This window comes from Lepus europaeus, chromosome 4 (assembly GCF_033115175.1).
Source record: "Lepus europaeus isolate LE1 chromosome 4, mLepTim1.pri, whole genome shotgun sequence".
Lineage (NCBI taxonomy): Eukaryota > Metazoa > Chordata > Mammalia > Lagomorpha > Leporidae > Lepus > Lepus europaeus.
Window position 1 is genome coordinate 29,573,783 of NC_084830.1, and position 24,673 is coordinate 29,598,455.

Here is a 24,673-nt window from a genome sequence, read left to right on the forward strand (position 1 = left end):
AAAACAAAACTGCACTGATGTCTTTTGGTTGTTTATAATATATGTATAACTAAAGTGCACAAAACATATATTAGGGGATGAGGGTAAAATGCTCTAATGCCCTTGCTTTACTACTTATAATTTACTCTAATAATCAACTCTACATAACCCTACTCTCTAGGGTTACCTCTAACAGGATATGAAATTAATAAGATAAAAGAGAAAAACGTGCAATAAAATGCACACTTGATTAATATTAAAAAAAAAGGAAATAAAAGGAACAAATAATAGACAAACAGGCTCCTGGCTTTGGCCTGGCTCAGCTCCACCTGTTATAGGCATTTGGGGAGTAAACAAACCAACAAAAGATATCTCTTTCTGTTTCTCTGTCTCCTTGCATTTCATATAAAACGAAAAAAAATTAAAAAGACATCAACCTTGTTTGTAAAAATGCTGAAATAAGAAGAAAAGATGTATACAAGTATAGTATAAAGATTTTCAACAAAGTTGCTCAATAGTAGATTACAAAAATGGAAAAAAATGTATTATTATGTGTAATAAAGATTTAAACAACTCAGTTAGAAACTTGACCCAATTGGCATATATTCACCTAATAAGTGAAGAATATATGTCCTTTATAAATCTGTGTGGAAAATTTACCAACATCAGTTCACATGTTTTCTTTAACAGAGGTTGACACTTCAGCAGTAATCAAATTGTCCTCCTCTGAAAACAAAATAATTTAAGGCATTTTCTGGATAGAAAACGGAACTACAATCATGGAATTATATTTCATAAGCCCCACCAATAGGAATAGTGGATACATTTGGAGAATAAGAATTCGCATTCTGAAAAATTGACACTAGAATTTTCTAGTGTAATTATTTAAATTTGTATTTTCCAACTCAAAGATGGTGAGATAATTGAATTATGTTATGGAGTTCTATGGCTAACAATGACACAAACAACAAAAATGATTATGGTATAAGTAAGAATGGGATAAAGAAGAGAAAGAAAAGCTAACACATATAGTATTCACTAATAACATAGTATATGTAAAATACTGTATAGTATTAACAAAGTATATTTAAAACATTGCTAAAGAGTTAGTAGTTAACAGGCTTAATTTTTAAAATATTTACTAAATTTGTTTTTTCTGGAATTTTCATAACTTCACATTTGAAAGCCCTTTTGTAGATTTTAATTTATATATGTAATCTCATAGTTTTCAGGCATCAGTGGATTCTGATGAGAAATTAACTATTAATCTAAGATTTTTTAAAAAAATATTTATTTATTTACTTTAGAGGCAGAGATAGAAAAAGAGAGAGACAGAGACAGAGAGAGACAGAGACAGAGAGAGAGAGAGAATTTTCATGCACTGGTTCACTTGCCAAATGGCCATAATGGCCAGGCTTGACCAGGCTGAAGCAAGGAATCCAGGTCACCCACATGGACAACATGTGCCCAAGTACTTATACCATCTTCCACTGTCTTTACAGGTCATTAACATGAAGCTGAATTCAAAAGTGGAACAGCCAAGAGTTGAACTGGCCCTCCAAAATGTTATGCCAGTACCACAGACAGTGGGCTTAACACATGGCGTACAATGCCAGCCCTTCACTGGCAATACTTTAGATGATGAATCTTATTTTTTCCTTTGTGTTAACAGTTTTCTCATTGTCATTCAATGGTTTTACTATTACATGTCTGGGTGTGAATTTGTACTTAGTATTTGTTAAAATTACTAGATGTGTTTAGCAAATTACAGGGCAGAATTTTCCTTTAATGCCTTGAATCCATGTATCCTCCACCCTATCCTAAGGGGTTCTGTGTGTTTGGGTGCATTTCCAACATCACAGCAATTTACAAGTCTTGTCTTAGTTTTCACTTCTTTGAGGCAGAGTCTTAAGTCATGCACACCTGAGAGACTGGGCCTGTCTCACGATGTTCCTCAACAAAGCACCCAGGCCTGTGTATGCACATATCCTTAGGACTGGCAGAGAGATTTTCAAATCCCCCCAGTGGACATCTCCTTCCCTGGACCTTCATTTTACGCTTTATCCAGATTCTTGTTTGTTTCAGCTTATATAGCAGCCACTGCAATGTTTAACAACTGCACTCATTTTTTAAACAACTCAGGAGTCATTACCAAATAAAACCATTTGTGAATAGGGTTTCCAGGAAGCTCTAAGAAAGTTTACAGAGTGACAATATTCTGGGGTGGAGAGGGATTTTGAGAGAAGCTCCCACCCTGGTCACTTTCCTCCAGTTGCTTCTCAGTATGAAGTTTCTGGTTTTCAGGGTTACTTCTAGGAAAGGGGGAATGGGAGTAGTTTTAATAACACGTATGGTCAACTGTTATTCGTGAGGGGCAGCAGTATTTTTTAAAATAATACCCCTCATCTTATTCCTGAACTTTGAATTAATCCCAATTTTTAAAAAAATTGATTTTGACAATTATTTACAAAATATTTGTTGCTTTTATGGATGGGAAAATATATGGAGGTCTTCACTGTACCTTTGCACAAGTACCACCAAATCTAAGCCATTTTATTCAAAAAAATAAAAAAAAACACTACTTTTCCTATTCTGAATATATTCTCATAAAATAAAAGGTGTAATTAATATGGTCTTAACGGCAGGATGTTATTTGTCCAATTAAAAACTAAAGAAAATAATAAGAAAATCCTTCTCGAATAAGTTGTCCTTTGGAAAACTTCAGATTTGGTAAGTTACTATTTTATATAAGCTTTTGGGTGGTAGTGAGAAATCCAGCTGTGACTTCAACTTCAGGAATCTATCTAATTACATTTGACATAATTCATTATATATTTTTTTCAAGCTTTCAAACTTACATACAACCTAGGGAAACAATTTCTACTTTGTGAATTAATTTGCATTTTTACTATCAATGCCATCTTTTAGATAAGAACCTCCCAGATTTTTTCCTGAAATATATAAGGGTAAACTGACACAAATATCAAAACCTCTGAAGGCAAAAACCTTGAAATGTCATGCCCATAAATTTGGAATGGGTTATAAACTTTATAAAATTAACTCTCTGAACTCAACAGACTTTATTTCCTCTGAGAATAAGGATCTGAAATCACAGAGCCAGAAAAACCCAATAACATAAATGTATGCAGTAGAGTTTGTCTAATAGTAGTGTGTAGTTTACGTAACTTATTAAGTCAGGAGTACAAAGGAAGAGGCATACACTAATAAGAACTATAGATAAAACATGCTCTTTCTTTAGATATAAAATGGAGTTGTTGATAATTTATGAGCTTATTCTGAATAATATACAAAGTAATGACGTGATTGAAAAGTAGAACTCTCAGAATCAACAGATATTTGGGGGGCAGCTTTTGCTATTGCTTCTTGTTGTTATTTAAATTTAAGACAAATCAGTTGGGCTGGTGCTGTGTATATTAGGCTAAGCTTCCACCTGCAGTGTAGACACCCAGTATGGGTGCCAGTTTGAGTCCTGGCTGCTCCACTTCTGATCCAGCTCCCTGCTGATTGTTTGAGACAGCAGCAGACGACAGCCCAAGTGCTTGGGCCCCTGCACCCACATGGTAGACCTGGAAGAAGCTCTTGGCACCTGGCTTTGGATCGGCCCAGCTCTGGTTGTTGCAGCCATTTGGGGAGTGAACCAGCAGAAGGAAGACCTTTCTCTCTGTCATCTCCTTTCTGTGTCTGTAATTCTAGCTCTCAAATAAATAAAATCTTTAAAAAAAGACAAAACAGTTATCCTGATAGAAAAATTATGTTATGCTTATTATGGATATTACTGTGAGGTAAAGTTTGCAATAACAGAAATTGGATTATTCTTTCAGAATTAATTTAATAAGTTAGCACATTGTGGATTGGAATAGAATAGTTACTTTAAATTGGGACAGGATGACATCTGGGCTAGCAGAATTTATGATAAACCAAATGCTATCAGTAAGTCTAAAGAAAGAATGTGTCAGAAGTAGAAGGTTCCTTCAACTCTTGAACCATAAAAATGTGGAGCCTGAGTAAGAAGTCAACATCAGCAGTACTAATCATAGTATTATCTGAGAAAGTAAATGCCACTATACTCTGAAGTTAACTGTGAAAAGCTAGCCACTTTAGGAGCTATTACACATCTGAAAAATACATCTAATCCCTTGTACTCCCATTGTGTGTGCTTTACTTTTTTTCTAGATATCTTATCATTTAATATGTCTTTTTTATTGGTTTTTGCTTCATACAGAAATATGCAAGTAGAAGCAAATATTGGCACCCCAGTTTTCAATTCTGTTGAGATTATTGCAAATCTACTACTGAGGGACACACTCTTCACCCCATGTCATTTATTCAATTTTCTAGTAGCCTGAGCCTAAAATCTAGTTTCTGAATAATGGAACATTCACTTAGGAAACTCTCTGGGACGTGGAAAACATTCTAGGAGACAGAATGTGTAGCTTTGTACCTAAATAAACTCTGTGGCATTAACCTTCCTCTACAACAAATGCATATAAAACTACTTTGCACCTTCTAACTTTTTCATCACTGAGGAATTTTGAGATGAGCACTGGACTAAAGAATCTTAAGTTTCAAACAAACTGATCCCTTTAATAACTGGAAGGCTTTATATTCATCATACGCATCAGTGAATACCTATACATACAAAGTGACTGGAAGAAAAAAGTGACTGGACAAACTCTTCAGAGAAGGATATTTAAATTCCACAATATAAAATTTAGCTATACTTTCTTTGTATTTGCTAGTGACAGAAAGCAATATATAGAGAGAAGGAGGAGAAGAGAGAGAGGGAGAGGGAGAGAGAGAGAATCATTCATCACTGGTTCACTCCCCAAAGGACTACAATGGCTGAGGCTGGGGCTGGGGCTGGGCAGGCTGAAGCCAGGATCTTGGAGCTTCTTCTGGTTCTACCACATGATACAGGGGACCAAGCAGCTGGCCTATCCTCTGCTGTCTTCCCAGGTACATTAACAAGGAGCTGGATCAAAAGTGGAGCAGCCGGGGGGGGGGGGGGGGCAACTGAGTGGCATAGTAGGTTAAGCCTCTGCCTGAGGCACTGGCATCCCATACAGGTGACAGTTTGAGTCCCAGCTACTCCACTTCCAATCCAGCTCCATGTCGATGTCCTGGAAAAAGAAGTGGAAGATGGCCAAAGCGGTTGGGCCCCTGTACCCAAGTGGTAGACCCAAAAGAAGCTCCTGAGTTTGGATTGGCCTAGTTCTGGCAATTGCAGCCATCTGGGGAGTCTCTCTCTGTCCTTCCCTCTGTCTGTAAGTCTGCCTCTCACATAAGTAAATAAATCTTTAAAAAAATTAAGTGGAGCGACTGGGACACAAACTGGCACCCATATAGGATACTAACATCACAGATGGCAGTTTTACTTGCTACACCACCACACTGGTCACTGGTTTAGTATTGTGAAGGTCATAGGTATTTGCAAGAATGCTATCAACATTTTTGGGCACTCTAACCCACTTGCAGTGAATTATGAAGATGGTTGACAAAAGTTAACAGAAATTTGACTGTTGCTATGTCAAGGACCTTAATTAAAAAAAAAAATTCAAATCATTAAAAGTACTCACAAATAATCATTGTGTATATGCAGAAAAAGTAAAATATGGAGCTGAAAGAAAAAATTTAAGCATGCATTTTGTCAATAAAACTGTTGTTGGCAATGTAATTAAAATAATATAAATTGACGTTATATTTATTTTCAGTGTAACTTGACAGTTTTAGTGAACATTAAAAGCTGTATGAAAAATGCAACATGTCATTCAGAAGCTGTATTATGAAAAGTAGCTATGTCAGTTTTTGAGAAAGTTTTATATGAATCACATAGTGACTTGTCTAGATTAATTTTTGCCTCCATGTATTCTCACAGCAGTGTGCTTCCTCAGATCATGTAGTTACTCTGTAGTTATAGTCTAAATGTCTCTGCTAGCTTGTGCTTTAGTTTGTCACCTTCCAGGAGACAGGCTGAAGCAATGTCCTTTGTGTCACACGACCCCTAAGGCAAAATTCATGTAATGAATAGATGAACAAACATGGAAGAAGGCTCATCTGAGGAGACAAATAGAACAGGTGGTGATGTACCACATGTACTACATAGATCAATAAGATGTTATGAGTTTGTGAAAGCAATGAAATATAAAAATAATAAAATGTTTCTTATTTATAAGTGTATTTATAAAGGCAAACATGTCCTACCAATGAATCAGCAAAAGCATGAGAAATTATGTTGACAGTGAAAAATAGGGAAAGGATCCATTAAAATAATGTGAGGAGAATATGCACAGAAGATTAATAAAACAATTATGAATGAATGAGAAATAAATTATAGTTGATTCTAATAATAATAAAGAAAATGTAAAATAAAATAGTAAGGAATCAACTTTTGCCTGGCAAAATTGGGGTTGGGGTAGAGAAATACTTCAAATTCTGGTGATAGTTGGATATATTTTCACATTTATTGAGCACAGTATGACTATCAATCTTCCTTGAAAATTTAGCAATCCTATATCTGAGTTCCTGTCTTGAAGATATATCACACGATTAAACAATAAGTTGTTCAAAGTTGCTCTTTACATCTTCAACTCAAAAAAATAAAAATAAAAACTATCAATAGGAGAATGGTAAAATGTTCTAGTATAGGCATACTAAATATTATGTAGCTACATTTTCATTGAAGAATGTAGAAGTATATCCAGTGGCAAGGGGAATATCAGTGATATGTACTTGAAACGCACAAAAATTCAGAAAAATACACACAATATAACTGACTCCATTTGAAAAAGTTCTATGAAATGCATAGAAATAGGCATACATGTGCATGTGTCTCAAAAAGCCTACAAAAGATAAATACTGAGCTGATAACAATAGCCAGCTCTATGATGCATATGTCATAAATGAATAAGAAGAGATTTTTTTTTTTTAAAGTGCATTGTAACACAGTAGGTTAGGCTGGTTTGAGTACTGGCTGCTCTACTTAGATTCAACTCCCCGACAATATTCCTGGGAAAGCAATGCAAGATAACCCAAGTACTTGGACCCCTAAACCCATGTGGGAGACCTGGATGTAGTTCCTTCTGGCACCTGGTTCAGTTGGTCCAACCCTGACCGCCCTAGTCATTTGAGGAGTGAACCAAAGGATGGAATATCTCTTTCTCTGCCTCTGTTTCTTTCTATTACTCTGACTTTCAAATAAATAAAATAAATTATTTTTGAAAAAAGCTATTTTCTTCTCATTTTATATCTTAATGAAATGTTTAGATGTCTTATTGGAAAATATACTTAATTATTATGAATAATGTCATGCTAATTTTAATCCAGTTTTAACAAAAATCAAGCACAAAATGAAGACAGATAACGAAGCTTAAAAATAGCTGCCTAATTTGCCTAAAGAAGAGAAAAAAAAAAAAGGTAAAGGAGTCGAAATACATGAATCAGCAAGCCCTTGAAGAATTAGTGGACAGAGCTGAGCATGTTATTTTAGGACATATGTCCTTTTCTAAACCCATCAATGTTATGGGTCTTGAGAATATATAAAATACCCCATAGATCAGATTGTAGCTGAAGGGATTCATGCTTGCATTTTGTTATGAAGTTCAAATTGGAAGCTGTTCAGGCAGAAAACTAATAGAAATGGGTGATAGCTAATTAACCTAAGGCTTCAAAGTAATTGCTCTGCAAAAAAGCAATTTAAAAAGGACCTTTATTTTATTTTTTTAGTTATTTTTGAAAATCATAAAATGCCTTATTTGACTTTTGGTGCATAGACAAATATATATGAATAAACACAAATATTGATTTTTTAAAACTTCTACCTGACCCAACTTCTCAAGACTTTTATAAATGGCAATAGAATAACAAGAACTACGCCTCATATCAGATATTGAATACCCCAGGCTTAGCACTTTGCCATATTTGGAGGTGAGAGGAGTAGATCCCTGAAGTAAAAATAATTCAGAGGATAGGATTAGATTGACTAACTCAGCCTTGAGCCAGAATGCTTACCACCAGAGTCAGCACAGTCAACCACCCAAAATCTGCAGCTGCTTGTAGAGTGGTGGATCCCAATTACAAATAAGATGCAATTGTGAAATGAAAATACAACATCCCAAATCAATCTCTTTCTTCCATAGTTCACAAGACTAGCATTGAATCTTCCATGCATAGTTCCACTCACTTTTCAATCACAACTATGCCTACATAAAATATACTCATGGCTTCTTAGAGAATTTCGAAATTTTTTTCATTTCTACATCTAGTTCCTAACACAGATTTTTAAGCCAATGTGCACTTCTCTCCTTCAGATTAGCTTGGTATCTCTGAGTTCCAGCTTCCTTGCATGCTTTGTGTGGGACTCACAGATATACATAATAACACCTGGATGAAGAGTTCTGTTCAGAACTTCTGAGTCTGGCAGCTGTGTCTAGCTCTAAGCTCTATCAATACACAGTCTAGATAAAAGACAGGACCATTTTATCTGCCATGATATTGATGTTAGAGTTTTACATTACCAAGTGTGACTGCAGAATATTATATATTAAAATAAACTTCTTAAGAAATATAGCTGAACATGTGTTACATGCTAGTCAAAACTTTTAAATAATAAACTGATAAAATAATGAAAATAAATAATTAGTTAAAATAATTACTGAAGTTTTCTAGAAATTCTCAGGAATTATACTCTTAATGGGTTAGATAACCCATAGAACTAGTGGAAAATTTCTACAGATAGCTGCTCTCAGTTTCCCAGAAGTCACATATTTAATATATTTTCTATTTAACCTTAGGACTCACTCCAATGTAGCTAATTCAGGATTGTGTACATCCTGGACCAAACATTCTGATGAAAAGTAGAACATGTCCATCAACCTTAAAAAAGAAATTCCTCCCCTATACCCAGGGAGGGATAAATTTTACAAGAGCATGGTCGATGGTTACATGGTAGAGATGTGGTTATACCATACAAGTTAGCATGTTTTGCCAAGAAAAAATAGAGTTAATTATCTGGGATCCAAAATGTACACCAGATCATTAAATTTTCAATATTGTTTATGCTTTTCCAGGATTAGATTGGAAATGCCAGAGCAAGAATAATATGTTCTAGGATTGGGTTTATATGTTACAACATGTAATGGATAACGAGTTAGATATGATGACGTTATTTTATCAAGCGGTTTATATTTATTAAGTTAATATGTAAAATAAATGACAATTCTAATATTTCATTAAATACATTTTACACATACACAAAGGGGCCTTTAAAAATTCATGGAAATGCATATTATTAAACTATTCAATGATTTCAAAGTTTTTGCATGAAAACAAATTTATCATTTAATTTTGTTTTTATATGAAAACAATTTTCAATTTACTTATTTTTACCTTATTTGTAGAGCAGAGAGACATACGAGAGAGACTGAAATCTTTCAGTTGCTGGTTCACTCAGCAAATGCCCACAACAGCCAGCATTGTGACAGATTGAACCAAGAGACTGGAAGTCAGTCTCCATCTTGCACCTAGGTTGCAGGGACCTAAGTATATTAACTATCACATGCTGCTTTCCAGGGTGCTCATCAGCGGGAACCTGGATTTGAAACACAGTAGCTATGACTCAAACTAGGCATTGATATGAGATACAAGAGTCCCAAGTGGTGATTTAACCATGGCACCACATGTCCACCCCATTTTTCCCCAATAACTGTGGAAGAACCTTTGTATATGTGTATTAGATATAATTTACTCAGCTCTTTAATGATTATCTACAAGGCAATCACTGTGGTGCAGTCCATTAAACTGTTACCAGCAACACTGGCATCCCATGTGAGCACTGGTTCCTGTCCCAGCTACCCCACTTTCCATCTAGCTCCTGGTTAATATGCATGGGAAAAACAGTGGAAAATGGCCCAAATATTTGGGCTGCTGTCCCCCACATAGGAGACAAAGTTGGAGTTTCATGCTCCTGGCTTCCGGCTGGCCCAGCCCCAGCCATTGTGGCCATTTGGAGAGTGAATCAGAGAATGAAAGATCTCTCTTTCTCTCTGTCTCTTCCTCTCTCTGTAACTCAGCCTTTCATATAAATAAAAATCTTTTCAAAGATCATTTAAAAATTATTTTTAACATTGGTCTAGGAAAAGCAAAAGACATTTCAAAATAATACATCTTCCAGACTGTTTTTGTTTTATATAATACTAATACATGTTTATTTGTCTTTTGTTGCAGGATTTATTTATACATGTGGTGGAACTTTAAAAGGACTTAATGGCACTATAGAAAGCCCTGGTTTTCCATATGGATATCCAAATGGTGCAAACTGTACCTGGGTAATAATAGCAGAAGAAAGAAATAGAATACAAATTGTTTTTCAATCATTTGCTCTAGAAGAAGAATATGACTACTTATCTTTATATGATGGACATCCTCACCCTACCAACTTTAGGACAAGGTTAGTGTACTTTTAATGGATGCATATTCTGTGATGTAGTAATAATAAAGTAATATTCAAAATCTAATTATCATTTTGGAAATATATAACTACATGACAAAGGCTTAATTAATTATGGGTCTAATTTTTTGATGAAATGAAAACACCATATATGGTCTCTCAGTGGGATGTGTCCAATTTTCATATACAGCAATATGCCAAGGTACTTAAAAACATATATGTATATATATGTATAATACATTATTTTCATATAATACGTATAGTTTTTAAAACCTAAATTTCTCAATAGTATATCCTTTCTTGTCACAAACTGAGATGTTCACATTTTGCCAGTACAAATGAAAGTATTTATTTTTTAAAGTATATGATTAGACATATGAAAACTAGCTAGCACCCTATTTAATTAGTGTTTTTTCAGATTTTCTTCTTAACAAATGGGTTCTCTAAAAAGATGAACTTCTTTTGCTGTCTTCATGAAAACTCATTTTAATGATAAATCTACCATAATTTAACGAAATTTTCTAAATTGCAAGAATTACATCTTCCATTTAATACTAGATTTATGCCCATGTTTATATATTTTCTTTAAATGCAATAATTTTTTGAACTTCCTGTTTAAAAAATTCTAAGCAGATAACAATTAGGGATTAAACACTGTTACCTACCTGGTTATGTTTGAATTATGATTCTGCAATTCTGTCCCACTTCCTGAAAGTTGATTCTTGCCTCTTTGATCTGCAAAGAAGCATATAATTGACATTAACTTTTCATACTTTTGTATCTTCCAAATTCTTTTGTACCAAGTTTTGGCATTTTAAATGAAAATTATGTTTATTATCCTCCAAATTTTAGTAGTGAAAAATATAATAGAGTTCAGAATATGATGGACCTAGAGGGAAGATTTAAGGCTTAAGTTTGCTGCTCACCGCTGTTGGAGGTACCTCTGTGCTTAAATAGAGAGATAGTAATGAAGAAAAGGTCACTACATTAGCTATTGGGAGAGGTTCTACTTTTTTCTTGTACCATCATTTATTATTTCTGATTTCCTTTTCCTTTTATACTGCAAAATTCATTTGATATCCACCCATTTAAGAGATACATACTTTACGGCACAAACATCTCACAGTGCTATTTCCCTATAAATGCAAATAGGAAAGTTGGTTGCCTGTTATTAAAGACACAACAGAAAGTCAAGATGGGAAACATATGACATTATGTTGGGAATGTACCTGTCTGAAGTTGTGTGTGTGTGTGCGCATGTGTGTATGCCTACACTTTAAACACATATCCAATCAAGTTATAGGACATGGGAAGAGTGGTATGTTCTGGAATTTCAAGATAACATAAAGGATATGTTTAAGTAGAAGTACAAGGACTTTTGTGCATTTTCTTTACACCACGAATGCATGCTGTTTATTTAGAGCAAATATAAGAAAATAAATCTCTTTTAAAACTATCTGATAGTTCCTTAGTTCCAGTTCACTAATAATATTGTTTATACAAGTATCTATTCTCCATATAAAATAAATAAATCTCTTTTAAAACTATCTGATAGTTCCTTAGTTCCAGTTCACTATTTATATTGTTTATACAAGTATCTATTCTCTATAGATTCCCTTGAATAGGAGAAACACTTTTTAAAAATTTACCCTTGCTAAATTTAAAAACAAAAACATTTACAACCTCTAGGAAGTTAAAATACTTCGTGAGACTAAGATAATTACTTTATTGTACTGACTATTTATTTCTAATCTGTAGACTGGGAATAATAGCACTTAATTCACAGGGATTTCATGGGGGATTACAATATAATAAAACCTCAATAAATCTAATCCTGGGCATTTATTGAGTGAATCCTCTGCACCTGTACCTGTATCTTAAATATTTTGCATTCATTTTAGCTCTTTTCTTTTACTTACACAATGTGAAATGATTACTATTTTTTTAAAGATTTATTTATTTGTTGGAAAGTCAGAGTTACACAGAGAGAAGGAGAGGCAGAGAGAGAGAGAGAAAGAAGTCTTCCATCCACTGGTTCACTCCCCAGTTGGCCGCAACGGCCGGAGCTGTGTTGATCTGAAGCCAGGAGCCAGGAACTTCTTCCTGGTCTCCCATGCGGGTGCGAGGGTCCAAGGACTTGGGTCATCTTCTACTGCTTTCCCAGGCCATAGTAGAGAGCTGGATTGGAAGTGGAGCAGCCAGATCTCAAACCTGAGATCATATGAGATGCTGGCACTGCAGGTGGTGGCTTTACCTGCTAAGCCACCATGCTGGCCTCATATACTTATTATTTTATTTTCATTAACTTCAATTGATTTTAATAGGATTTGCAATATTTAAATTGCAATAATACATAAAAGATGATTTATGGGTCTTTTCACTCTCACTTGTATAAATAGGGAGGTTTAATGGAATCTCTACCCACAATTTCACAAACTTAAAACCATTCTCGAAAACTCTAGTTATTGATGACTGCTTATTCCCTACAATTATTTTACTTTATTAAATAATTTGACACTGTTAGCTGAACATCACACTTAGATAAGATACGCTAGATGGAGAATTCCTTTTTTCATTATAGCATAGAACTGCACATTTAAAATGATTTTGATCTTCTTGATGAACAAATTATTCTAAGATTTGTTTACATATTTATTTTGATATTATATCAATATTATGGGCAGATATTTGAAAATATGAATTATGAGAGGCCTTCAAAAAGTTCATGCAGTATTTGTAGTCTTTTAACTCCTATTCTCCACAAAACTTTTGAAGCTTTCTCATTTTTATATTTAAAGGGAGTGGAAAATATAGGTACTAAACTATGGAGGAAATTATAATAGCTGATAGCACAACTTCTCAAAAACGTGTTGTTATAGTTTTTTGAGAGAATTATTTTATTTCTTGAAAATGGGAAATGTTCAATCTAAAATTTTTCCTGATAATTAGTGATACACAAATTTGGAATAACTAATGATGTACTATCAACTCTTTAAAAGCTATAGTCATTGGTAACACATAAGATTATGTGTGAGTTTAACAAGAAACAATAATAATGTTTAATTGAAAGAAAATAATTCACTTGATAGATGCCAGAAAAATATTTGAAATTTTGACTATACATATTGATAATATTCCTATAATACAACCAGAAATATTATTCTAGAATATGATAAGGGATATCTCTTCATTTTTTTTAAAGATTTATTTATTTATTGGAAAGTCTGAGTTACACAGAGAGAAAAGGAGGGAGGGAGGGAGGGAGAGAGAGAGAGAGAGAGAGAGAGAGAGAGAGGTCTTCTATCCACTGCCTCACTCCCCAGTTGGCCACAAGGGCCAGAGCTACACCGATCCAAAGCCAGGAGCCAGGAACTTCCTCCAGATCTCCCACATGGGTGCAGGGGCCCAAGGACTTGGGCCATCTTCTACTGCTTTCCTAGGCCATAGCAGAGAGCTAGATTGGAAGTGGAGCAATGGGGACATGAATTGGTGCCCAAATGGGATGCCGGCACTGCAGGCAACAGCTTTACCCACTACGCCACAGTGCCGGCCCCTCTTCATTTCTACACTGGATCTTAGCCAAAAGGCTGAGAAGCGATCCCTCTTCATTTCTTAAACTAAATAATATTCATACATGTCCTTTAACCTCGTTGCTACCTTTATTCCTTAAACATCATCACTAAGAGTCTAAAAGTCAAAGGGATCACACAAACAAGACTAGTGTCTGCTAATACTAACTGATAGAATCAAAAAGGGAGAGAAAGATCCAACATGGGAAGCAGGAGACACAGCAGACTCATAGAATGGCAGATGTCCTAAATAGCACTCTGGCCTCAGAATCAGCCCTTAAGGCATTCGGATCTGGCTCAAGAGCCCATGAGAGGATTTTAGGCATGGAAAGCCAAGACACTCTGGCAAGGAAAAAAAAAAAAAAAAACAGACCTAAATAAACAGACCTAAATGAAAGATCTCTGCGAGTGAGATCCCAGTGGAAAGAACAGGGCCATCAAAGAAGGAGGTACCTTTCTCTGAAGGGAGGAGAGAACTTCCACTTTGACCATGACCCTATTGGAATAAGATCGAAGTCAGTGAACCCAAAAGGCTTCCATAGCCTTGGCAACTCATGACTAGAGCCTAGGGAGATTACTGACGCCATAAACAAGAGTGTCAAATTGTTAAGTCAACAACAGGAGTCACTGTGTACTTATGTCTCATGTGGCATCTGTCCTTAATGTGTTTTCCAATGTGAAGTGATACTGTAACTAGTTCTAAAACAGTATTTTTACACTTTGTGTTTCTGTGTGGGTGCAAATTGATGAAATCTTAGTATATACTGAATTGATCTTCTGTATATAAAGATAATTGAAAATGAAAAGAAAAAACCTTGGTCTTAAATTGGACATTGCATAGAAAATTAATCAATTTTTTAAAAATATCATGTAGGATCTCTGTCCTTAATGTGCTGTACATTGTGATTTAATCTCTAACAGTATTTTTTTCACTTTGTGTTGCTATATGGGTGCAAACTGTTGAAATCTTTACTTTACTTAATATATACTAAACTCATCTTCTGTCTATAAAGAGAATTGAAAACGAATCTTGATGTGAATGGAAGAGGAGAGGGACCTGGAAAGGGGAGGGTTGCAGGTGGGAGGGAAGTTTTGGGAGGGGGGAAGCCATTGTAATCCATAAGCTGTACTTTGGAAATTTATATGCATTAAATAAAAGAAAAAAAATCATCACTTTCATTCATATGGAACTAAGGACAGTGTCAATATAATTTCCATGTCATTAAAATAAAAAAATAGAAGTATGAGCTATCTCATGATTAACTAAAAGTAAATTACAAAAAAAATGAAATAATATAGACTCTCAAAATTAAGAATTCTAAATAAATACTGAAGATACCAAACTTTAATTGATTATAGGTCTTAGAACTGTATATATGGAAAACCTTAAGGGATTCACTGGAAATCTAAAAAGAAAATTTAGTGTGCTAATCAGTGTCCATATGTCATTAAGCATCACTTAGAAAAATAAAAAGCATAGGGTCAACATTGTGGCACCGTGGGTCAAGCCACAGCCAATGACAGTGGTATCCTAAGTAAACACTGATTTGAGTCCTAGTTGCTCCACTTAGGATGCAGTACTTCAACAGGTTTTCCCTTTGCTAATGCACCTGGGAAAACAGCAGAAATTGATCCCAGTGACTGGGCCCCTGAAACCTACTTCAGAGATCCTGATGAAGCACCTGGCTTCTGGCTTCCAGCTATTGCCACTGCTTGGGAAGAGAACCAGTAGCTGAAAAAATCTCTCTGTCTGTCTTCCCCTTTTTCTCTATAATGTTGCCTTTTAAATAAATAAATAAATATTTAAAAAAGAAAAAAATATATATATATATTTCTACTGCAAATAGCAGCAAAATTAGTGCAGTGTGATATGTTAAGAATAAACACCAAAGTATTACACAGATCCTATAATAGCACATTTTTAATCTGGTGCCAAAAAACATCCAGGTGGAAAATGTAGAGCCACATCATATCAGTGGATAAAATGAATAAATTTTATTAAGCTATCATTCGTTGAGATTCTACTCAAATCTCCTAATGCACCTTGGATTATTTTCAAAAATGATGCATTTGTTCATTCAATTATTACATGAATATAATCAGAATGCTTATACTAGGAGAGTTTAAATTGAAAATAAAAATGTGTTACAGGAAACAATATTTAAAGAGGACTGATCTAAGAGTAGATGATATTTGAAACAAATTCCATCTCAACTCACACAAACTGAAAAATGTTATACAGCAGATGATATTAAGGGAACATAAGAGATATTTGCTACTGCAATCAAACACTACAGAAATGTAAAGAAATATATGATTCCATGAACTATTTCTGTGGTCTACAATAAGATAGTTTGTGTATGTATGTATATCTATGTTGATTTGTATGTTTACTGATGGATTTAGTTCCAAAATGACAACTGTGTTTATCCCAAGATTTTGGAGTTATAAGAGATTATTTTCCTTTTATTCTAGTCTTTCATTTCTAATATTTTTACCTTTTATTCCAATTGAGTTAAAATAGTATTTTAGTTCCCTTATAACTCTTCAAAATTCAAAGAATATTTTTCAAATACTTACTGTTTGATTATCTAAAGTTTAAATTTTAAATAAAGAGATGAACAACTTACCAAATGAGCACTGACTAAGTCCATTCCTAATAACTTAGGTTTCAAATGAATCAAAATTGTATCATAAAATTTTATTTTCTAACTTTTCAAATTTACAACCTAAATTTAGACACCTATGCAAATAAGGAATTATGAGATGCAAAATTTATCTTATAATATACGTAGTGTAAAGATTATTTCATTTTGCCAACAATTTTGTGGTTCAAATAATGGCCCTGGTTCAATGCTGGCAAATTTTAAGCAAATGAAATTCTGTTTTCAAAGCTGACTAAAATAGAAAATATTGAGTTCGTTTTGAACTGTTTGAAATTTACATTATTAAAGTGGAAACTATGTTTAAATGGATATATAAATTTCCTACTGCTCAATCTTTAGATCTTAATTGTACAATTAAGTGACTTTTGATAAAATGTACATAAACTCAAGTAACTCATACCTTATTTAATATATGAACATTTTTATCAACCCAGGAACTTCCATTATATTTCTTTCCTGTCAATCCCTACACCTGTATTTTCTCCAAGCAACTACTGTAGTAATTTCTCCACCATGAGATATTTTTAATCTTTCTAATCATTCATATAAATGAAATGCTACACTATGTATTCTTTGCTGTCTGATCTTTTTAATTTGGCACAATGTTTCTGGAACCCATTCACCTTCTTATGTTGTCAGCAAGCTGTTTCTTTTTGTTGCTATTTTTCAGGAACTGTTCATTGTCTTGTTAATAAACATTAACAATAGTCTGAGACTATTCTGAATAAATGCACAAGAACAATATTTTTGTGGAAGCATTATCATTTGTCTTGGATAAAAACCTAGGAGCAGAATTATTGGTTCACTGGATAGATACATGATTAATTTCATTAAAAAAAAAACTACCAAACAGATTTCCAAAGCTGTCTCCCCATTTTACCTCCATCATCATTGTATTTATCCTCCATCATCATTCTGCTTGCTTCACATCTTTGTCAACATTTGAAATTGCAAGCCTTTATTGTAGTTTATTTTGCCTTTATTGTAGTTTATTTTGCATTTTTAGATGACTAGTGATATTAAGTATATGCATATTGAGCATTTATTTATATACCTTGTAATGTATCATTATTGTACTATTTTTCCTATTCATAATTGGGTTCTTTGTCTTGATGTGTTGAATTTTAAGTATTTTTGTATCATATGTTGGACATATATCTGTGATACAGCTCTGTTCTTCCAATCTGTGATTTTTTTTTTAAATTCACCTGAACTTTTATTTAATGAATATAAATTTCCAAAGTACAGCTCATGGGTTACAATGGCTTCCCCCCTCCCATAACTTCCCTCCCACCCGCAACCCTCCCCTTTCCCGCTCCCTCTCCCCTTCCATTCACATCAAGATTCATTTTCAATTCTCTGTGATTTTCTTTTTAAATTTTTTTTACAAACTATTTTTGAGGAGCCAGAGTTTGAAATTATAAAATAGTTTATTTTATTCATAGTTTATTTTGTGAGTGGTTTCTATGTTGTCTGATAAATATTTGTTTATCCAAAGATGAAAAAAATATTCTCCCATAGTTTTTTCTGAAATTTTAGTGTGTTATGTAAATTTAGGTTTATGATTTGCCACTTGTGAAGGCTTCTAATTTCATTTTATTCCATCTGGGTATTAAAGTAAAGAAGAATTAATATGGCATGCATTTTAAGGAATCCCAGAAATGACAACTCAATATATTATGATCCCAGCTGGCTGCCTCTGGGCTTAATTACAATTAAGAATGTTTCAAGTACATTTTAAAAAATGACTACTTAATAAACTAAAAAATTTGATAGAGAAAGTTTTTATCTGTGTTTCTTTGATAATTTTTTTCTTTCTCACATCAGTATTCTGCTTTGTGACTATTAATAATCTATTTATACTTTCACTATCATAAGTCATAGAACATACTTCATTATTATGGCTTAATCCTCTGAACTTTATTTATGCCTGTATTGATTATCATCTTATTTGCCCAATATTGTTCTCAGTGCTATCTATGAGTAGTATAAAATATGAAATATATTATATTACAGTTTTTATTGATTATAGAAATGTGCTGGATTCTTGACATAACACAAGCCTAAGGAACATAATAAAAGAATAATAATTAGAATAAACTATCTGTAGCTTGATTCCCATTTTTGTATTGGTAGACTTCTTCTCCTTTAGAAAATGCTGGTCATGTCCCTATAAATGTTCTTGAGCAGACACTATAGTTCTTTTCTTACATGATTAATGTTTGTCTTTAGTCTCTATTTTGCTTCCTGAATTGCCTAGACAACTTCCTAAGACTCATGATAAAAATATCTCTTCATCTTACCTAGTATTCCTTCTAATGTTATGCAATGATCTGTCTCATTTCCTGTAGGTATATATATTGAGATAAAGACTTTCCCACAAAAATTATGAGGAAATATTTAAGAGTCTTATTAAATCATAGAAACAAATGACCATAGGATATATTTTATGACAGTGCATGTTAGTGATTTAGCTCTACTGATGACATTGCCTGTTATGTCCTTGTCTACAGGCTGTCATAAAAGTTAGATTGAGAGTGATTCAACTAAATTAAATTTGCTGGCTCTGAAGATTTCCCCCTTCAAGCAGCCTCTGTATCTGATCTCTCTCTCTTATACAATAAAATGCCTGGGGAATGCAGAGCCTCTGTTGCTTGACTCAGTGGAGCAGATGGTTTGCAATGTGTTGGTCTGTGTGCAGAAATTGTTTGTGATATTAAAAATTATTTACTAAATACAGGAAAGCAATACTAGGATTTTCTTATTCATCTACAATTTTAATGAGATTCAGCAATCAGAAAAGGGAATGTTGTTTACTGCTAATTATACTATGACCTTAGTAAAAACCCTGTGTAGAAAACATAAGTCCCAGAACACATGAGGTTGACTATAGAAATGGGTTTTTTATATGAACAAGCTGAAAAAAAAGACTTTATATTGTGGTTAATATCCCTGTTCCCCAACACTTCAATTTGCTACAGATTTACTGCAGTGCCATTGGGCATGCAAGTGATTTAGACAAAAAAGCCGATTAAAAATTTTGGTGCACCTTAGGCAGTTAATGACTCTTCTCTTTAGATATCATTTCTCACTTTAGAACATTCAAATTAATGATTGGATAGATCTCAAGGACAGACGGGATTTCTAAATCTTTCTGCCAACATGAAAGGCTCTTTCAAATCTGAGTAAGGAAAGGATTCAGGAGTATACACAACTATTTGTTGTTCATACTAGGCATGTTGCCAAAAAGAATTGAGTCGGCTTTTAGTAAAGAAATTGACTAAATTAAATCATTAAAACTGGGGTTAAAACAGAACAAACAATGACAATAGGCAAGCTTAAACTTTTATTCAGTGGATTATATTTATTCAATGTTTGATATCAAATCTGTGAAAAGGTTCACTTCCATTAGCTTGCTTTCAGTAAATCAGCACTGATATCCTAAAATTAAAATACATATGATGCTGTAATTGATAAAACTATAATTTCAATATTTCTTCCAAAATCACTTACTTTACATAAACATTCATTTTCTTGGCTGTAAAAGGCATAATCAAAGTGCCTGTTAGATTATCTCATGGAAAGTAACTGAACGTCCTCATAAATACAAATGCTGTTAAAAAAGAACACTCCACATAATCATCTATTATAGAGTTTTTTATTAACTGAATTCATGTAGATTGGTTTGTTATATGATATTCTAAGAGAAGAAACAGATACTCTGTAGATATTTATAACTTTTATGAATACACATTTTCTCAGGCAGTTTATATACAATTCTCTTGACATTATTTATGATACTCCTCTCAATAGTCCTAGAATACTAATGAAAAAAACTTCTGAAATATCGATCAGTTTTTCAAATTTCAAGAGACTCAAGTATGAACATAAAATAGATTAGACCACAGTTCATTAGTTACATTTATCTAAATTATTTAACTCTTACCATTTTTGGAGTGATAGAAGACTGTAGCCAATTATAGAATTAGATAACTTTCATTGACTGCTTATTTATAGAGTCATTCTATTAAATCTAAATTACAAGTCAAAGAATATTAAAGGGTATAAGAAAAAGAATCACAAATATATCATGGGTGGCTGGACCCGTGGCTCCACCTGCGGTGCTGGCACCCTGGGTTCTAGTCCCGGTTGGAGCGCCAGGTACTAGTCCCGGTTGCTCTTCTTCCAGTCCAGCTCTCTGCTGTGGCCCAAAAGGGCAGTGGAGGATGGCCCAAGTGCTTGGGTCCCTGCACCCGCATGGGAGACCGGGAGGAAGCACCAGCTCCTGGCTTTGGATCAGCACAGTGCTGGCCGTGGCGGCCATTAGGGGAGTGAACCAACAGAAGGAAGACTTTCTCTCTGTCTCTCTCTCACTGTCTATAACTCTCTCTCTGTCTCTCTGTCTCTCACTGCCTTAAAAAAAAAAATATATATATATATATATATATATATCATGGTCTACTTTTAAAAAAATGATCTACTTGCTACTAGTGTACCCAAAGACATACTGTGTCAGAAAAATGAAAAGACAACTACTTTTTCATAGATGTTTCAGGTTTGATATTATCATATACTTTATGTTTTATTATTAGCTATTACCTGACACTGTATAGATTCACTGCAGCTAATATTTTGCTTACTGTGTTTTGAATCAAGTTCTCTTTATTAAATATATTAAGCTTGGTTATATATCGGCCAGCTTTGCTGTGATATATCGCCTCTTCTGCTTACTATCACATCTAAATCATATGTTTTAATAAAAGTGTAACATTAATATTTCTTTATAAGGTTTAGTAATAACTAAAATTTTATCTGCCAGGACCATGTTACATAAAACAATATAAATTTCCAAAACAATTTTATAATTGATTGAAAACGTTTCTTACCACAAGAAAGTATAAGAAATGAGTATACACAATATAATTATAATTTTAAATATAATTTTTTAAATTATATTTGAAAGGCAGAGAGATAGAAACAAAGAGACAGAGATCTCCCATCTGCTGATGTACTTCTGCAAATGCTTATAAGAGCACAGGCTCCAGAACTCGGTCTGTGTCTTCCACAGGAGCGAAAGCAGCAGCTGAACCTCTGAGCCAAATGCCCTGCCCTGTTCTTGGTTTTCAGTAGGCTGAATAGGCTATGAAGTCTGTGGATTAGGGACTGTTGCTTTTGCACCTCTGATTCTTAACATGGAAATAATATGAGTAATTCAGTCAACATTTTCCTAATGAGTAAGTCAGAAATGATAATTAATTTGAATAAAATATTTTCACTTTATTAATTTGTTCAGATTAAATTTAATTCTTTCTTAGAATGTTATTGGACTAATATGTTTCCTGTGATATAATATTGCATCATATTGCTGGATAATTTTATCATTTCAGTTTTCACAGTTAATTTTGATATGTTCTATGAAGTAATTCTAACATGAAATTCTAAAGCTTCCTTCAACTTCCTATAAGATACTTTTAATGGTATTACTGAAAGTGTGTGTTAACAACAAATATGTGACCAGATTCTGATCTATTTATTTACCTCTGAATAAATACCACACTGTTTTAAATGCTATAGTTTTACAATTGTTCTTTTTTTTCCATTTATTAAACTTTTATTTAATGAATATAAATTTCCAAAGTACAGCTTATGGGTTACAATGGCTTCCCCCCTCCCATAACTTCCCTCCCACCTGCAACCCTCCCTTTCCCGCTCCCTCTCCCCTTCCATTCACATCAAGATTCATTTTCAATTCTCTTTATATACAGAAGATCAGTTTAGTATATATTAGGTAAAGATTTCAACAGTTTGCACCCACAAAGCAACACAAAGTGAAAAAAATACCGTTGGAGTACTAGTTATAGCATTAAATAACAGTGTACAGCACATTAAAGACAGAGATCCTACATAATATTTTTTAAAAAATTAATTATTTTCTATGCCATTTCCAATTTAACACCAGTTTTTTTTTTCATTTCCAATTATCTTTTTATACAGAAGATCGATTCAGTATATAATTAGTAAAGATCTCATCAGTTACAATTGTTCTTGATAATTCAACAGGATGCTTCTCTGAATTTGTAGTGTATGATTTCCTAGGATCAAAAATAGCTACTTGGAAAAGTTTTTCCAATTAACTATATAATACATTTAATATAATTTAATTAAGAAAATTGAAAATTTACACATGTAACATGATTTAATATAGAATGTTCCATTTCTTTTTCCAAATATTGATTTTCTTATCATAGCATAAAGTATAAATAACATTGTGTTTAACTTATTAGCAGGTAACACTGACATGAATATTCCTCTCACCTCTGTCCCTTCCCTAAAATTTTTTAGTTTTTGGATTGTGTCCACCAGGATGCAGCTAGATGCCATCGCCTTTCCTATCCAACTGTTAGTTTTTGTTTTTGGTAGAAAGCAGAAAATGGGTTGCTATGATGGGAAAACTCTCTGGAATATTGGCAAGTTTTCTGATTCAGATATACCTGTGCTTACTATTCAAGATACATGAGACCGATTTTTTGGTATTCTGTATGTCAGATAGTACTGCACTCATGGGACATCACTTGTCCTATTCAGAACATTTCTATAATTCTCATGGAAATGCCTTCTAGAATTTGGTCACATACTTCATTAAAAATTATCACTGAAAATATTTTACCTGAAAATTGAGAGTTTTCTAAGTTTTCTACTCTTCTATTTTTATTCGCATAATCTTCCAATCTACAAAATTGTTCAATTTCCATTTTAAAATTTATTTCATATGAGTTTTTTCCTTGACCTTTATTTTTGTGGACATCATTATTTTTCTGTCAATATCCTCTGATAGGCAGACATTTTGTAGAGTATTTAATTCTATATTATACTCTTTTTTTCATTTTTTTTAGTATCTTGGTGATAACAGTGTTGCTAGTAGGAAGAACATGTATTTTGGTATCAGAAAAATCTCTATTGAACATCAATTGTTCTACTAAATAAATAGGAGAATGTGAGAAACCACTTAACCACTCTTAACTTTATTGAAAATGAGACTACTAAAAGGCCTTCTTCACCGTGTTTTGTGGATTATAAGTATAAAACATTAACACAGAACAGAACAAAAGTTTTTGCATAATCATTAGTGATGATAATATAAACCTCTTGGCTTCTATCAATGCCTAGTTACTCACAATATTAATATTCAAAACCTCATTTTCTTCTTTTGCATATCTTTAATCAGGACTGTCCTTTTATCAAGGTGAACACAAATCCCACTATACCTCATATTCCTTTCACCAACAAACTTCTTATAATAAATGTCAATATGGATTTTCTGTACTTCTTATCTCTCTCTCTCTCTTACAGCAGTCACTAAATTTAATTTGTTACTTTACTGAAGCTACCCAGTACAAGGTGATCTTCTATTTGCTAGATGCATGGATTAGTTCTAAGAATTCACACTAATTTTCAATGTCAGAATAATTTGAAAACACAGTTCACTTATTAAAATTTTAGAAAAACGAATAGAGTCTTTACAGAAGAGCAAAAAGAACATGGTTGAATTTCTGATTTAGCCACTTACTAATAACGTGGCTTTTAATAAGAAATCTCTCTTGTCAGGAATCTTCTATTTTCATTTTCAAAATGCGATACTAAAAATAATGCCATATATGATCATGTAAGTTATGGGGCAAAATGAGGCAATATACATTCAACATCATAGTAGGAACTTATTACCTGGTAGTGTTGAACCATATTTTATTAGTTAAAATATTTCTGGTGATTTTATATAAAATCAGCCAAAAGTAATTTTAACATTTTTTTTTATTTTGAAAGTATACTTAACTTTCTATCTTAAAGTATAATGACTGTCCTTGTTAGTTAAAGGCAAATTAAGTCAAGCTTGTGCATGTAATATGATATTTAATTTATTATAGCAACAAGATGTATCTAATGGCTTAGAGAGTATAGTGAGTTCACCAGTAAATAGTCACAATTTGAAGACAAAG

General features: G+C 33.4%; 1 protein-coding gene across 2 annotated transcripts in view; it reads left to right on the forward strand.

The window, feature by feature from the left end:
- CSMD3 (CUB and Sushi multiple domains 3) overlaps nt 1-24,673 on the forward strand; it is a 1,267,615-nt gene that overhangs the window by 136,817 nt on the left and 1,106,125 nt on the right. For both annotated transcript variants that reach the window (XM_062189471.1, XM_062189472.1), the window contains exon 2: nt 10,222-10,444. In XM_062189471.1, the coding sequence (XP_062045455.1) occupies nt 10,222-10,444 (223 nt within the window). The remainder of the gene's footprint in view (nt 1-10,221; nt 10,445-24,673) is intronic.